This window comes from Dipodomys spectabilis, unplaced genomic scaffold, assembly GCF_019054845.1.
Source record: "Dipodomys spectabilis isolate Male_0828 unplaced genomic scaffold, ASM1905484v1 ptg000069l, whole genome shotgun sequence".
Lineage (NCBI taxonomy): Eukaryota > Metazoa > Chordata > Mammalia > Rodentia > Heteromyidae > Dipodomys > Dipodomys spectabilis.
The window spans coordinates 774,059-791,163 of record NW_024870746.1 but is presented as its reverse complement, the minus strand read 5'-3'; the positions used below and the strand labels follow the sequence as shown (position 1 = coordinate 791,163).

General features: G+C 45.2%; 1 protein-coding gene across 1 annotated transcript; it reads left to right on the top strand.

Moving 5' to 3' along the window:
- Positions 1–1,971: 1,971 nt before the first annotated feature.
- Positions 1,972–6,665, top strand: Fcrlb (Fc receptor like B). Its single transcript, XM_042681409.1, has 6 exons — positions 1,972–2,019; positions 2,308–2,328; positions 2,673–2,927; positions 4,896–5,162; positions 5,692–5,982; positions 6,253–6,665. The coding sequence occupies exons 1-6, from the start codon at positions 1,989–1,991 to the stop codon at positions 6,663–6,665; spliced, it is 1,278 nt and encodes a 425-aa protein (XP_042537343.1). The 5' UTR covers positions 1,972–1,988.
- The last annotated feature ends 10,440 nt before the right edge of the window (positions 6,666–17,105 follow it).

Below are 17,105 nucleotides of genomic sequence, written 5' to 3'. Positions count from 1 at the left end.
TGGTAGAACTCCCAACCTAGGATCTGAAGTAGCCAGTATAATGCAAATGACCTGCCCTATTTCTTTCTTTGGCAGGGGGGAGGAGGACGGGGGGGGGGGGGGGGGGGGGGGGGCGGGGGGGGGACGGGGGGAGCGGGGGGGGGGGGGGGGTGTCCGGTCATGGGGCCTGAACTCTGGGCCTGGGCACTGTCCCTCAGCTCTTCAGCTCAAGGCTAGCGCTCTACCACTTGAGCCACAGCGCCACTCCCGGCTTTTTTCTTTTTTGCTTATGTGGTGCTGAGGAATCGAACCCAAGGCCTCATGCATGCAAGGCAAGCGCTCTACCACTGAGCCACCTTCCCAGCCCCCTGCCCTGTTTCTTTAAGGTACATTTACATTTTCAACATAATATAGCACAGTAAGCTAAACTAGGAGAGAATTAATTGCCAGAGTAGAACTTTGACTATTAACAAAAGAGAGTATGGGATCTTGCTCAGAGTTGACCATGTCTGATAATTGATCTCCTTCCTATCAGAGTTCCAAGGGAAAGAGGTGTCCTTGTTTTCTAAACAGCCACTGGTGAGGACAGGAGAGAGCCCAAAGAGACATAGTATCTCCTTGGAAAATTCATTAACTATTTACATTGAAATTCAGGTTCCTCATTGCTCAAGGGTGGTCACATGGCTTAGAGAGAACACAAGCCTGAACTGAGAAACTTCTGAAGCACTGAGACACCAAGGTCTCTGCCAGGTCAGGAGTCCTGGGGACTGGAGTATGGTTGCAGGGGTGACTTTCAGGGACCCAGGAAGGAAAGAAGCAAGAAACAAGTGAAGAGAGGGGCCACCAGGTAAGATCACTGGGGTGAATAGGAAACAAGCCCCACGACCGACAAAAAAAAAAAAGAGGAAAGAACTTTTCTAATTTCTGAAGGTTTAAGGTTTCAGGAAGAGAAGAAAAGAAAACACATTGTACTTCTGTCTTTGACTGGGGAATGGACAGCAAGATATGGAAGGATGGTTGGTGAATCATGCCTGTCTTACTCATTTTGGGAAGATGTGAGCTCTGGTGCACGGTCCTCAACATTGACCTTTTTAGGCCATGCACTAAAATTTGTCATCAGAAATAAGGCCCCAGGAGACCTTTTGGTCTACCATTGAGATTTATTGCTGGGCACTGGTGGCACATGCTTTTAATCCTAGCTACTCAGGAGGCTGAGATCTGAGAGTCATAGTTCAAAGACAGCCCATGCAGACTCTTTTTTTTGGGGGGGGGGGGTCCGGTCGTTAGGCCTGAACTCTGGGCCTGGGCGCTGTCCCTCAACTCTTCAGCTCAAGGCTAGCACTCTACCATTTGAGCCACAGCGCCATTCCGGCTTTTTTCTTTTTGCTTATGTGGTGCTGAGGAATCGAACTCAGAGCCTCATGCATGCAAGGCAAGCGCTCTACCACTGAGCCACCTTCCCAGCCCCCATGCAGACTCTTATCTGCAGTTAACCAGCAAAAAGCTGAAAGTAAGGGCATGGTTCAAGTGGTAGAGTACTAGTCTTGAGTGAAAAAGCCAAGTGAGAGCATATGGCCCTGAGATCAAGCCTCAGTAACAGGGGGAGGACAAAAAAGATCTGTTGGCTGATTGGGAGGGGGATGGAGTAAAAATGGAATGCTGTTGGGAGCTGGCAGGGTCACCTGAAGGAATCTTGGGTTCTTAATGGGTCTCTTACCTTATAAGAGGTACAATCTCTGCAGCCCTGTCTATAGGACTCAGAGCTAGAGAAGGTCGATTGGATGGATCCTGATGTCTGGGTTGGGAGGGGAGAAGGGAGGGGACAAAAACACATTCATACCATCTCTTGCTTTCACTAATCCATCATCTTCAGGAACTAGGAATGGATGGGAGAAGCAGCAAGGTCCCTTAGTAGCCAGTGGTCAGCCACTGGCCACCATCTATCTCTTTGTCCCCATCCCAAGCCAGTGCATTTCCATCCTTCTGCAGCTACTGCAGGCAGATTCATCATGTGGATAATTGCAGCGCTCCTGCTCCTGGGTAAGTTCTCCATGAGGTGTTGTCAGTGTTGGTGGTGGTTACAGCAGCAGCAACAGCAGCAGCAGCAGCAGCAGCAGGAGGATTTGGGTGGTAGAGAGTAGGATGAGGCAGGTATTGGGAGTCAGAGAGGTAGGTACCAAATACCTTATTATTTATTTTGGCAGTGTGAAGAGAAGGGGGTTTCCTCAGACTGGATGGGGCAGAAGGAAAAGAGGCGTTGATACCATTCTGTTTTTCCTGTGCTCGAGCCTCTTTGTCCTCCATCTTTTTTTCTTTCTTGCTTTGCAGTTCCAAGCAGAGGGCAAGCTGGTGAGTTTTATGCATCCTTCATTCCATATAACTCTCATTCCAACATCCCTTCCAGTGACTTGCTTGTGTAACTGCTCATTCCTGGGCTGTTCTGAGATGGTATCTCTTCCCACTCTTGCTCAATCTCTGGATCTAGGGTTGCTCATGGGCACTCAGGAATGGGTGCTGTCTGAGGGTTATAGGCCAATGATTGTGGTCTCCTCTCCTGCAGGGATGGGTCAGTATATGGGCTGAGTCCAGGAAATGAGTTTCCTAAGATTTGCCAATCTCAGGCCACATCTTTGGACACCTCATCTTCCTCTTTCCCTCACTTGCCCTCCACTCCCCGCCCTGCCCACCCTCAGCTACTCTGGAGAAGCCTATACTTTCTCTACACCCACCTTGGACCACAATCTTCAAGGGAGAGCGTGTAACTTTACGGTGTGATGGATACCACCCTCTGCTCCTGGAGCTCCGGCCCATCAGCACACTGTGGTATTTGGGCCATGCCCTCTTGCCCTCTCACAAGAAGAGTATCGAGGTGCAGACACCAGGAGTGTATCGATGCCAGACACGGGGAGCACCTGTCAGTGACCCTATCCATCTCTCTGTATCCAATGGTAAGTGGTCTGAACATGGAGGAAGAGAAAGCATACACCTTTTCTGGTGTAGTGGCCCTCCTATGGGGGAGGACGTTGGGCCATTCTATAGGGGCAGAAATGATGGCCACATGGAGGACTATCTTGAGTTTCTGGAGTAGGCAGGGGCCTGCCTGGCACTATGTGAAAGATGTAATAAGGCTTACCTAGACTCTAAGGTCCCTCTTGCCTTGCTACCATTTTGTTAGAAAAATAAACATTCCAGCTTCTCAAATCAGCTCAGAGAAGGTGAGCTGGGATGCTGGATAGAGAATTTGGAGAGGGAGGGGAAAAGAACAAAGCAAACCAGGAAAGGCATGGGTTCCTAGGTTGGTTGAACAAAAGAAGTCACTATTCTTCTTCCTCCTCCTCCTCCTCCTCCTCCTCCTCCTCCTCCTCCTCCTCCTCCTCCTCCTCCTCCTTCTCCTCCTCACAAATAGTACTGAAGTTTGAATTCAGGGCATATGTTTGCTAGACCAGGGTTCTACTACTAGAGCCATAACCCCAGTCCCCACCCTCCCTTTTTGAGACAGGGTATATAGCCCCATGATGACCTTGAGCTCCCTATCATCTTGTCCAAGCCCTCCCAGTGCTGGGATTACAAATGTGTGCCATCATATTGGGTTATGAGTTATTCTTGGTTGACAGTGTGACACTGATTTACACATCAGTGTCTATAATAGGAAAGTAGGGACAATAATATGTATTTCTGGCTGTTGTAAGGATTAAATATGAATTATGATTCTATTAATGAAAAAAACCTGACTAAGCTGGGTGCTTAATCAATTTTTATTACAGGCATGTAAATAAATATAAGCACATAGGAGTTGATTGAGAAACTGACTCTTGAGAAGTTTCAAGACAGAAAAAAAAGAAAAATAAAGAGTTTGTTCATGCAAGTATAGGATTGGTTACTGCACTGGGAATAATTATATAATTGTAGCCTGGCAGGCTGCAATTTATATCAGAAGTAAGGGATATTACACATTCAATGTTCAAATTAGCACTTACATTTCATGGTTATATTCATACTCTGAGGTTTCCTTTTTGAGAATTGTTGTTGACAGAAATAATATAGACCTAATATAGCATAGCAATTGTGGCTTGTTTCTTGCAGAGGTATTTTTCATTGTATGATACCTAAAAGGCAATTCCTACATGCTTGGATTATTACATGTTAGTTATAATAATAGTGATTGGGTAAATCTGGGATTCTGTAGGTGATACGTAAGGCAGTCCTAAGGATGTCAGGCTAGTTTTTCTTCAGAAATTTAGGTATAGTCCAGGTGGTATCACGCCCGTAATCCTAGCTACTCAGGAGGCTGAGAGCTGAGGATTTTGGTTCAAAGGCTGCTGAAAGTCCTTAAGACTCTTGCCTCCAATTAAATAGCTAGAGGTGATAGAATGCCAGCTTCGGCTTAAATAGCTAAGGGAAAAGTGTTCATGCCCTGAATTCAAGCCTCAGTACACACACACACACACACACACACAATTAAAGTCTGAACTTAGACATGCAGGACAAAGAGGCCTCAGTTGGTAACAGGAAGGTCTTGGCTGAGAAAATAGGTACAAAGGCCCTGGGCTCAGAGCCCCCTCTCCCAGCAGTTCAGAGTCAACGGTAAGAAAGGTTAGGCGTGGGACAGAAAGGACCATTAAGCAGGTGCTGGACAGATAAGCAAGGGCAGGCTTTCCCAAGTCCTGTAGTCATAATTAGAAGTGAGACTGGTTTGAGACCGGAACAAAGTCTGGAGTATCTTTGCCTCTCCATTGCTAAGGAAAGACTGGCCTTTCTCCCCATTCTGAGCCTTATGTGTAATGAGGTGAGGCTCTCTTATGCCAACCACCTCTGGTGGGGAGGGAAGGGAGAGCATCTATGCAGGGCAGGGGTGAAGGGTGTTGGGAGGAAACAGGCTGAGAATGGGAGATCATATCTGCTCCTGTCTGTTGTAGACTGGCTGATCCTGCAGGTGCCCTATGCTGCGGTGTTCGAGGGAGAACCGCTGATCATGCGGTGCCGGGGCTGGTACGACAAGGTCGTCTACAAACTTCACTACTACCACGATGGCCAGGCCGTGCGCTACTTCCACTCTAGTACTAACTACACGGTGTTGCAGGCCCGCGCCAGCGACAGTGGGCGTTACCAGTGCTCTGGCACCATGCGCATCCCGGTGGAGAGCGCGCCCATGTTCTCTGCCAAGGTGGCAGTGACCGTGCAAGGTGGGGGAGGTCGGGGTGTGTGTCGGGGAGGGGGGGAGACACAAATGAGCACTGAGAAAATCTTGGAGAGGGTTAGACAGGAAAAGGAGTAGGGTTTCGAGCAGCTGCTACTTAGTCAATTGTCTACTTGGCCATGGACACTTAAACACAGCCTGCTTGCTTGTACACTGATGTCCTCCTCCTCCCACCCGCCAGCACGGTTTTCTTTCTGAGGGGCTGGGGACTCCCTGTAGGTGTAAGTTCTGGACACAGCCCCAGACAGAAGGGCGGCACCTCCTAAGTGTCCCAGGAAACAGGCGTAGCGTTTTCCTTTGAGACTGTCAGTTGAGGTGTAACAAGAGGCCTCGGACTGTCCACTAGTCTTCTTCTCCAACCCTTTACTTGGTCTCCGGGTCAGCGAGGGGACCTGGGATGGGGGAAGGAAAGGGAAAAGTCTCGGGGTGGTGGGTGCCGTGGACAGGAAGATCCTAGTTCCTCCCCACGCGTGGACTCAATGTGCACCGGGGCCTGTGGCCTACCCTCTCCGCAGAGCTGTTCCGTGCGCCGGTGCTGCGGATGCTGGGCGCGCAAGAGGCACGTGGTGCGCCCCACAGCGCAGTGGTCTTGCGCTGCGAGACTCGCCTGCACCCGCAGAAGCGCGACACCCCGCTACACTTCGCCTTCTACAAGTACAGCCGCCCAGTGCGCCGCTTCGACTGGGGCGCGGAGTACACGGTCCCCGAGCCCGAGGTCGAAGAGCTCGAATCCTACTGGTGCGAGGCATCTACAGTCACCCGTAGCGTCCGGAAACGCAGCCCGTGGCTGCAGCTCCCCGGGCGGGGTGAGTGGCGGCAAGTGCTCCGAGATGGCCCCGAACCTCTGTGGGCACCCTCCAGGTCCTGCCGCTGGCCCTTTGGATCGCCCCCATGCCAGTCTTGTTCTCCAGTCCCTCGCTCCCCCTTCCCCCACCACCCCATCTCTCCAATTTCCGATCTCCCCTCCCCCCTCCCCAACACACACACCTTTCTCCTCCACCGCCCCAGCCTCCCCGCCAATCCCAGAGTTGGGGCAATGATTGTAGCCACGCCTTATTCCGGGATTGCATTCACAGGCAACCTGGATGATGCGTTCACCACCGCCTCGGCCCCACAGGCTGCAGTCTTGGCACCGGGTGACAAACCACTCTCCTTCAGAAAGCCCCTGGTGTCCAGATCGGTCCCGCCCGTCACCTCTGTCCCCAACACCACCTCGGCGGGGCTGCAGCCCCCGGTCCCCCGCGTGCCCACCTCGGGGCCGGCCGCCTGCGCCCCGCCCGCGCCCTTGGAGCAATCGGCGGGCGCTCAGACACCCAGCGTGGACCTTCTGCTCCGAGAAATGCAGCTGCTTAAAAGGCTTTTGAACCGGGTAGTCCTAGAATTAAAGGAGCCCCCGGGTCTCCCAGAGCTCAGCGGCACACCTGAGACCCCCAGCTCCCACTACGCAGAGAACCTAGCGACCCCAAGGCCCACTCCTGTGGGGAACTGAGGAGGACGTTTCTGGTCCTTTCTTTGGAGTCTGTCCTTGCTCACACGCAGAGCTTTCATGGTGATCACTGTTGACGCTCTCCCCCACTCCCCTGTGGCTTTTAAAGAAGCGTCCATAAATTGTGGTAATCTATGGAGTGTGGTAAACATCAATTCCAACATTACACAGCAGTCTGTAACAATAAGCCGCCGGCGCCGCCTCCCCCTCCCCCTCCCCTCCCCTTACCTTCCCCCCCTTCTTTTCTTCTTCTTGGTCTATTTTTATCTATTTTTTCTCCCAGGATTCCGTAGGAAAGTATAAAACTGCTATTTGTTACTTTGCGGTTTACCCTTAGAAATGAATTTAATCGTCTTTAGCTTTTCATAGGAGCCTAGCAAGTACTTATTTCAAGACAGGCACTGTTTATGTAATTAAGCTCATTGATACTACTGCACACTTTAGAACATTTTAGGTGAAGTTTTAATCATTCACGGTAAGTTTACTCTCTGTTAACGTAAAAGAGATTTTTCAGTCCTAGTACTAATGAGTTCATGTCCTCAGAATCCTGGATTCTATTTTGTTTCAGGCAGGGCAGTTCTCCCATTCCTGGCTATTAAAGGTCAGAGTTCTGGCTCAGGCTCAGACACCATGGCTGCTCCTAGCTAGCCACATTCATGGGCTCCAGGACCAGCGGGCAGGCTAGTCAAACTAATCTCAACAAAATTTAAATAAGCAATTTGCACTGAGAAATCCTTTTGAGTTGTTTGAACTCACTCAGGGCCTTGCTTATCTAGGATGGCACTCTACCACTTGAAACACACCTACAGCCTTACTTTTTGCTGGGCCCACCCAGGCTGGCCTCAGCTTACAGACTGTTCCAGATCTTAGCCTCCTAAGTGGCTAGGATTACAGGTGTGAGCCACCAGCACCTAGCATTGAATTCTCATTTTTAGAAGCTGCTGCCATCTCCTCCCCGCCCCCCTTTTTCTCCTTTTTCTTTTCAGAGCTGAGGACCAAATTCAGGGTCTGCTTGCACTTACTAGGCACTTGCACTTGCTCCCGCATTGAGCTAAAGTCCCCAAACCCAGCTTTTTTCTCCTTTAAAATCATTCTTACGCTAATCTAGGTAAACACATGTGCAGATTAATATCCCATCCTGCAAATAAACTTTACTGGCAGATAATGACAAAAAAAAAATAAGAGGTTGGTTTTAACTCCAATTTCAGGAATTACCTTTCCCCTCCCCTCCCCCCAAAGACCAATTTTCTTGGACCTTCCATCTGCCTACTGGAGCCATAGGCTCTCTACAGAGCTGGTATGACCTATTTTCAGGAGTCTCATTGTCTTTAAGTCCTGCTCTTCTTAAGTTTTGCTATTAAGACTTAAAACTAATAACAACTATGCCCTCCCAACCTTTTACTTCCACTTGACAGTCACACTTGATTTTTCATGTCTTTCTGGGTAGCTAAACAGAATAACATCAACAGTCTTCACAAGTATTGTTCTTCCTGTATTGTTACGAAGTCACTGTAATTATAAAGGAAAAAAAGGCAGGGGTATGCTAGAACAACAGTGCAACATGGTAAGTGCAACGGGGTAAGTATTCTATGAACACCAGAGGAATTCCAAAAAGAAAGCTGAACCTTGATGCAAAGGTATCCCCATGCAGAGAAACAAAAGACTTTGGAGTGTTTGAGGAGCTGCAAATCACTAGGGAATTATGTGTGGAGGAGGTGACGGAAAAGAATATGGGGAAGTAGAAAGGGATCAGAACATCATGTCCTAAGTACTTCAGCCTGCTGAAGATTTCAAGTAGGTATTTGTATTTTTTTTTAATTTAATTTTATTTGTGAACATACTGTACAGAGGGGTTACAATTACATGGGCAGGATAATGTGTACATTTCTTACCAAGCATTGCAGCCTCCTCCTTTGGTTTACCCTTCGCATCCCTTCCCAGCCTCCCCCCTCCCCCCCAATCCCAATCCTTCTCCTTCCCCGCTCCCCCCCCCCCCCCCCCCCCCCCCCCCCCGCACAGATGTTGTAAAGCTCGTTTTGGACATGACAACTTGTACTTCTCATTGTTGCAACAGGTCCACCTGTATCCTTAAACAACTGGTTTTTCCCCCCATCTCCTCCACAAGTTATACTGACATCAAATATAGTGAAAGCAGGGGTTATACTGTGGGGGAGGGACATACAAAGCAACAAAGAGATAATCTTATAAATGCGTTAGAAACACATGCATGAAAGAAAAAAAAAACATTAAAATACATATCTAAGGGTTCATTTTCCTGACATCACATTATCTGACCTTTTCCGCTTGACTCATACATATACTAGATATTGCAAATAAGGGAAACCATGGGACCTATGTTTCTTTGGGCCTGGCTTACTTCACTTAATATAATTTTTTCCAAGTTTTTCCATTTCCTAACAAATGGGGCAATGTCATTCTTTCTGATGGAGGCATAGAATTCCATTGTGTATATATACCACATTTTCTTGATCCATTCATCTACTGAGGGGCATCTGGGTTGGTTCCATATCTTAGCTTTGGTAAATAATGCTGCAATAAACATTGTTATGCTGGTAGCTTTAGTGTGGTCTTGTTTGTAAACATTTGGGTAAATGCCCAAAAGTGGGATTGCTGGGTCATAGGGGAGTTCTATGTGAAGTCTTTTGAGGAACCTCCATACTGCTTTCCAAAGTGGTTGAACAAGTTTACATTCCCACCAACAATGAAGTAAGGTTCCTTTCTGTCCACATCCCCTCCAGCATCTGTTGTTGTTAGAGTTCTTGATTTTTGCCGTTCTAACTGGGGTGAGGTGATATCTCAATGTTGTTTTGATTTGCATTTCTTTTATGGCTAGGGATGTTGAACATTTCTTCATGTGTCTATTGGTCATCCTTCTTTCTTCTTCAGAGAAGTTTCTCTTTAAGTCTTTCGCCCACTTATTTATTGGGTAAGTTGTTTCTTTGAGGATTTGTTGTTGGGGGGTTTAATTTTTTGAGTTCCAAGTACATTTTAGATATGAGACCCTTGTCGGTTGTATGGCTAGTAAAGATCTTCTCCCAATCCGTGGGCTTTCTATTGATCTTGCTAGCTATGTTATTTGCCCTGCAGAAGCTCTGCAACTTTATGCAATCCCATTTGTCCAACCTTTCTTTGATTTGTTGTGTTTCCGGGTCTCTATTCAGAAAATTTCGGCCTGAGCCAAGGAGACCTAGGGTTTCTCCTATTCCATCCTGTAATGTTTTCAGAGTGTCTGCTTTGACTTCAAGGTCTTTGATCCATTTGGAGTTGATTCTGGTGCAGGGTGATATATAAGGATCTAGCTTTAGTTTTCTACATGTAGTTAACCAATTTTGCCAGCACCATTTACTGAAGAGGCTGTCTTTCTTCCATTGTATTGTTTTAGCTCCCTTATCGAAGATTAGATGGCTATAGGTCTGTAGGTTCATTTCTGGGTTTTGAATTCTATTCCATTGGTCCTGAGGTCTGTTCTTATGCCAATACCAAGCTGTTTTGATTACTATGGCTTTATAGTAGAGTTTGAAATTTGGTATTGATATTCCTCCAGCAGTGTTCTTTCCGTTGAGGAGTGTTTTAGTATTTGTATTTTTTACATGAGAACATCAATAAATCTTACTAGAGCAGTTGCAAGTGCACAAATAGGAAGGATGAATCAAATAAATTGATATAAGTAGACAGTTAATTCTAGGTTAATATACTAGGAACTGGTCTAAAAGTGTCTCTGACTTTGGTTTCCAGTCCTGGCATGAAGGCTCATCTAACTGTCAGAACTGTCTTTCAACCTTCCCTGGTTAACTGCACTCTATTCCAGGGCCTATGCTCTTTCTCCTTTTCAATTTGATCTCCCTAAGTTCTCTGTCTTCTCTGATCTAATAGAAAGTGACTAGTACTAATGCTGGGAGATTTAATAATCAGAATATCCCAAACCACTTTGAAAAGTTAGTTGAGCTGGGTGCCGGTGGCTCACGCCTGTAATCCTAGCTACTCAGGAGGCTGAGATCTGAGGATTGTGGTTCAAAGCCAGCCCAAACAGGAAAGTCCATGAGACTCTTATCTCCAACAAACTATAGAAAACTGGAAGTGGTGCTGTGGCTTAAGCGGTAGAGCACTCACCTTGAGCTAAGAGCTGAGGGATAGCGCCCAAGCTCAGAGTTCAAGTCCCACGACCGACCAAAAAAAAAAGAAGTTAGTTGACTATTTTTATTTTGTGTGTGTGTGTGTGTGTGTGTGTGTGTGTGTGTGTGTGTTGATACTGGGGCTTAATCTCAGGGCCTCAGACTCTTGATTAGCTTATTCATTCAAGGTTGGTGCTCTACTACTCAAACCATGCCCCCAGTTCCAATGTTTTCCTAGTTAATTGGAGATAAGAGTCTCTTGGATTTATCTGGCTAGTCTGGCTTTGAACAGTGATCCTCAGATCTCAGCCTCCTGAGTAGCTAGGATTACAGGCATGAATAGGCATGGCTGGAACCAATTCTTAAGATTCTAGACTCCCATATCTTAGCTTCTCTAAGAAGCCCAAACCAGATTTTGGATGCTCAGGAATGTCATTGCCATGAAAGTTTGTTTACCAAAAATCCTCAGATACTTGCTGAATAAAAATGCACTTGGTATGGCCTTGTTGACCATTATCTCAACTTTATTCTCTGGAGAGGTTCCAGAGAAACTGTTATTACTTTATCACTTGAGGGGAGGGAGAATAAATTAGTCACTGTTGCATAGCGGTTCATAGCTTTTGGCTGTTCTCTTCCTTTGGAGCAGTTTTACCTTTTACCACAGATGATAAGAAGGCATTAGCCATCTGAAGGACAACTGCCCCTTTGTCATAGATGCTTATAGGTAAATTCTATCCTCCCTAGAAGTGATAATAAAATGGCTCCAGGTGGGTATGGCTCAGATCAAAAGGTACAGATTTAAAGTGTGTGTGAAGGGAAGGGGGCTGGGTGTCCAGCTTTTATTAAATTCGTGGCCCCAGCAAAAGAAGCTTTTAGTTACTTCCTACAAAGCCAGAGGGCCAGTTTCAAAGAAGCCTTACCCTACTTCTTGGCTCGTGCTTGGGGTTTCTTAAAAAATGCACCTTTTTTATTCAATGTTTTTTTTCTCCAAGGGCTTTCAACTCTTTTCTAACCAGTTATTCCTTTTCCATCCTGTCTTTTCTAAACACCCTCTCAGTGGCTCTGGATTTGATTTAAAATATAAGATCTAGAACTGACTACCATTCCTCAGATAGTTTGCCTAGAGAGAATAAAGCAGGAAGGCGAGTTTTTATTTTTATTCTGTAAAATTAAGCACTTCTACTTGTGACAGGATGTCAAAAGTGATATTTCAAGATATTATAGACACAAAATTCTCAAGCAGCTCATCACATGCAGAATTTTCAGAGGAAATGCTTGAAGATCTGTTCCTTGGCTTTTCGACCCTCAAATCACAAGGAGATAAAAAGGAAGGGTGATGCAGGATATGAAGAGAAAAGAGGATTTGTAAAGTGATCTCTGCTACAATTCTCTCTCATAGTGGGGAAGTGTAGGACGCTCTTTCTCAAGTCTAATGAGGAAAATGACCATGGATGCATTCAGAGAGTTCAGAAATGTGTCCCCTGATGCTAGAGAAAATGGAAGGAATGGAATTTAGCCTTAAGAGAACTAAAGTAAGATGTAGTGTGGGATAGAAGAGCTAGCACCACAGAATATCCTGAAGACATGTGTGTTATATTTACATGGTCACAAAAGATAACAAACTGGCATGGAGTTGCCTTGGTTCCTGTACAATGAAACCACCAAGAGGGCTAAACAAAATCACCAAAAAGCTGAATTTGCATCTGGATTCGTAGGGGCTGAGAGACAATGTGCAAAGCAACATCTAGAAAATAGATGATCGTCCTTGAGCATGGTACTATGAAAAGGCAATTTCCAAAAGTGGACATCTTCACAAAATCCACAAGTATCCATGGGAAAGTAGTTGGCATTAGCCACTAGTCAACTTCAGAGAAGAGAGAGGGACCTGCCTACCCAAATATGAACTTTTGGTTCCTTTACCTATTAGCTTCCCTCTCTGCCATCTCTTTTACTTTGGCCTCTATGAAAAGCAAAGGAAATAGATGCCAGTGAAAGGAGAGGAGGAGATGGGATAGTGAAGAGGGGAATAAATTGAACTTGTTTTACATGGATTAGGAGAGAAAAAAAAACGGTGTATTTTGATCATGCCATAAATTGTATTTCCAAAGTACAAATTACTCACTTAAGTTGATTTGTTTATGTCTGTGTTTCCTGGGGCTTGAAGTTAGGGCCTGGGCATTGTCCCTGAGATTTTTTTTATTTTTATTTTTTGTGAACATACTGTACAGAGGGGTTACAATTACATGGGCAAGATAATGAGTACATTTCTTATCAAGCATTGTAGCCTCCTCCTTTGTTTACCCTTCACATCCCTTCCCAGCCTCCTCCCGCCCCCCCAACCCCCCCCCCCCCCACCAAAGTTGTAAAGTTCGTTTTTGACATGACAACTTGTACTTCTAGTTGCATCGGGTCCACCTGTATCCTTAAATGACTTGTTTTTCCCCATCTCCTCCACAAATTATACCGACATCAAATATAGTGAAAGCAGGGGTTATACTGTGGGGGAGTGTCCCTGAGATTTTTGTGCTCAAGTCTAGTAGTCTATCATTTGGACCACATATCCACTTCTCGTTTTTTGGTAGTTAATTGGAGATGAGTATCTAGGGATATCCTTCCAGGACTGGCTTTGATCCTCAGATCTCAACCCCTGAATAGAGAGGGTTACAGGCATAAGCGACCTGAACTTGGTTTAGGTTGATATTTTAAACAGAGCTTCTTTAATACATAAAGATTTTATTTGAACGAGTCATATTGTGTTGAAAAATGTTAAACTCTGCTTTCAGTTTACACTTCCCATCTAGTTATAAATGTAGCCACTGTTTAACAATTTGCCACAGACCCTTCCTGGTCTTTAAAAAAAATTATTGCTACATTAATCAAGATTCAGTCTCAGAGAACAGAATTCATTCTAGCTGGATTAAGTAGGAAGGGATTTCTTACACATTATTCAATAATTTACAGAAGGATCTAGTGGAAGGAAGAAACAAACTCTAGTTTGAATGTTCAGCAAAGCTCTCTAATATCAGTCCATCAAGAGAGTTTTCTCCTCTTTTGTGGTCGGAAACAGACTGGAATCACACAGCCACTATTATCATTAGAAAACAGACGTATGTATAAAAGTGCTGCTGTGGTTGCACACCAGGATTATACCCTGTCTGCTGTGGTCCAAGAAATGAAAGCATATACCCTGCCTCTTAATACTACTATAGAGTGAGAACCTGGACACTAGGTCTCAGCCATTGTTGAGTTTTGCTATTGGAAAAACCAACAGATTCTTCAATCACATTTCTAAAATCATTATAAGCTACAGAAATATGCCTTCCATTTGTTTGGCCAGGACTTCTAAATGGGCTGATATAGGTTATACCTAGTATAAGTGTCTTTTACTTTTCTAGGCCTGCATCTCAGAAAGGCACTTGAAAAGGAACAAGGGGGTGTTGAAAATAAAGGGGGGCTGGGAAGGTGGCTCAGTGGTAGAGTGCTTGCATTGCAAGCCAGAGGCCCTGGGTTCGATTCCTCAGCACCACATAAGCAAAAAGCAAAAAGCCGGAAGTGGCGCTGTGGCTCAGTGGTAGAGCGCTAGCCTTGAGCTGAAGAGCTCTGGGCGCCCAGGCCCAGAGTTCAGGCCTCACGACCAGACCCAAAAAAAAAAAAAAAAAAAAAGAAAAGAAAGGGCCACATTCTAGAAATTTTCTGCTCGGAATGACTTAGAGATATAGTTCAACTTGTTAAATTTAGAGAAATGGAAACAGACTCTGAGAGATTAAATGACTTGTTGGTGATGGGATAAAAGGAAAACTCAGATCTTTTACATAGAGTTTAGGTCGCCTGAGGAGATACTACAGAAGTTAATAACATTGCCCAGCCTGTCATTGAGTTTATAACCTTGGGAGAAATTGTTTTTCATCTAAGGCACACCTACTTCCTTGCTTTCCAATTTATATTTATAGACTACCTTTTAAGGATCAAAATGTAAACTCACATTTATCTCTTGAATTATGTCGTTATTAACTTAATAAGACAATATTGTAGTCCCTCTGAGGTGGAACATATATGAATTAGGTAAGCATATATTACTGCTCTAATCCAAAACACTCAAAAAGTTCGCTGGGCACTAGTGGCTCACATCTGTAATCTTAGCTATTCAAAAGACTGAGCTTTGAGGATTACCATTCAAAGCCAGCCTGGGCAGTAAGGTCTGTGAGACTTTTATCTCCAATTAAACACCAAAAAGCTGGAAGTGTCACTGTGGCTCAAGTAGTACAATGCGTGCCTTGAGCTGAAGAGCTCAGGGACACCACCTATGTCCAGAGTTCAAGCCCCACAAGAATAATAACAAAAAGATAGGAAGAGCCGGCGCAGGTGGCTCTTGCTTGTAATCCTAGCTACTCAGGAGGCTGAGATCTGAGGATCATGGTTCAAAGCCAGCCCAGGCAGGAAAGACCTTGAGACTCCTATCTCCAATAAACCACTAGAAAACCGGAAGTGGCGCTGTAGCTCAAGCAGTAGGGCACTCGCCTTGAGCTGAAGAGCTGAGGGACAGCGCCCGGGCCCAGAGTTCAAGCCCCACGACCAAAAAAAAAAAAAAAGAAAGAAAGAAAGAAAGAGAAAGAATTTAGGGGCTGTTTAACTAGAAAATTGTTTCTTGATCACCATTGATCTATGTCACACCTTTGGGTACAATTGTTGAATATATTACCAACCCATTTTATTTTCTTAATATCCAGCTCATAATTTTCTTCCTTGTCCACAAGGATAACTGTCCAAAAGCCCAGATAAATAGCCTTGGGCGCACTCTAAAGATATGTGTGAGTATTCTTCCCTGCTGTCTACTAACCCTGACGAAAACAAAACAAAGCAAACCAAAAAGCTATAGGACAAGACTGCTTGGTAAGCGGATGCTGGCACCTAGTGGACACTGCTTCTTTCCACTAGTATTTACAAGCCATTCCAGTGTTCATATATGCTCTAGAGCATTATCTTACAAATGCAGAAGTACGTGGAGCTAGTCCTGGAGCTCTAGTAAGGTCCTCTTCTTGAGATCTTCCTTTGATAGAGACTACAGCTTTGAGCACATACTGTGTGGGCTGATGTAGCCAGTGTGGCTGAATTTTGGAGGTCATATAACTGGTTAATACATTCTTAGTTTTGATGTAGACAATACCTCTGACTTGTAGGTTATGATAATAGTTGCCAGGTGGACCCTTAGATGACTAACTTTTCACTTGGGCATGTGGATGTCTTATGGGTGGTATGAAAAGTCATGACATTTTCATCTTAATATTGTATCTGTCCCACTTGTTAGTGTAACGGAGGGCAGCAGGTGGAGGGGCGGGGAGCAGGGCAGAAACAATCCACCACGGACACCAGAGTCAGGAGTAGGGAGCTTTATTAGAGTGCAGCGAACTGACCAGCCAGGGACACAGCACAGTTACAGGAGCTGTAACTGTGACTCCCAAACCAATGATAAGGCTTAGTTTATAAAGGCATGAACTGCGAAGCAAGTCGGGGTTGTATTTTCCAGAAACATAATGAAGTATGCCCCTGTATCCTTGAAGCCGGGGGATTGTTACATTGATAGTTACAGGAGAATCATTACAAAGATAGCTACAGGCGAATACACAATGCTCACACGGAGGCATCTGCACCCTTGAAGCAGGAGGCAATCATGGGGTGGATGCACAACTCTCACAGCAGACACCATTCTAATTAGGCAGGGTATGAGATAGGGCTGAAGTATGTGTGAAATATGTTCTAAGGTGTCCCTTTACAGCCTCTCTGTTTTTAGTAAAGGGTCAATTTCCTTGTTTAGTTTTCTCACACAGTCTAAGGCCTTGACAGTCTAGGAGACCCTTCCCCCCTACATTAGTATAACCTTTGAGGCAAAATCTACTCAATTCTTCATGCTGATCATTGAAAATAAAACTATAATAAAGGGTTAACTTGATATAGATTTCCAGAATCTATCTTTTTCCTTGTAAAGATAACTATGAGCAACCATGGTCATGAAAGGAGTAAATAGAAGGGCCACGTAAGCCTGTAACAAGTAGATTACTCAACTGGCACAAGAATCAAAACATCACTTAAAAAAAAGAATCAAAACATCTTTTGAGACCATGTCAAAGGCCAATGGAAAATTAATAGACTTTCACCCACTCCAACAAACCAACATAAGCTTTTCTTTCTCTTTTCACTCAGACAACATTCTGACTTCTCCCTTGATCAGGGCTGACTTTCTTTAGTTCAAGCTGAAGTCCCAGTAAGGCCTTGTCTGTATATCACATTTGGTTAGTCTCATTATCACCTCCTA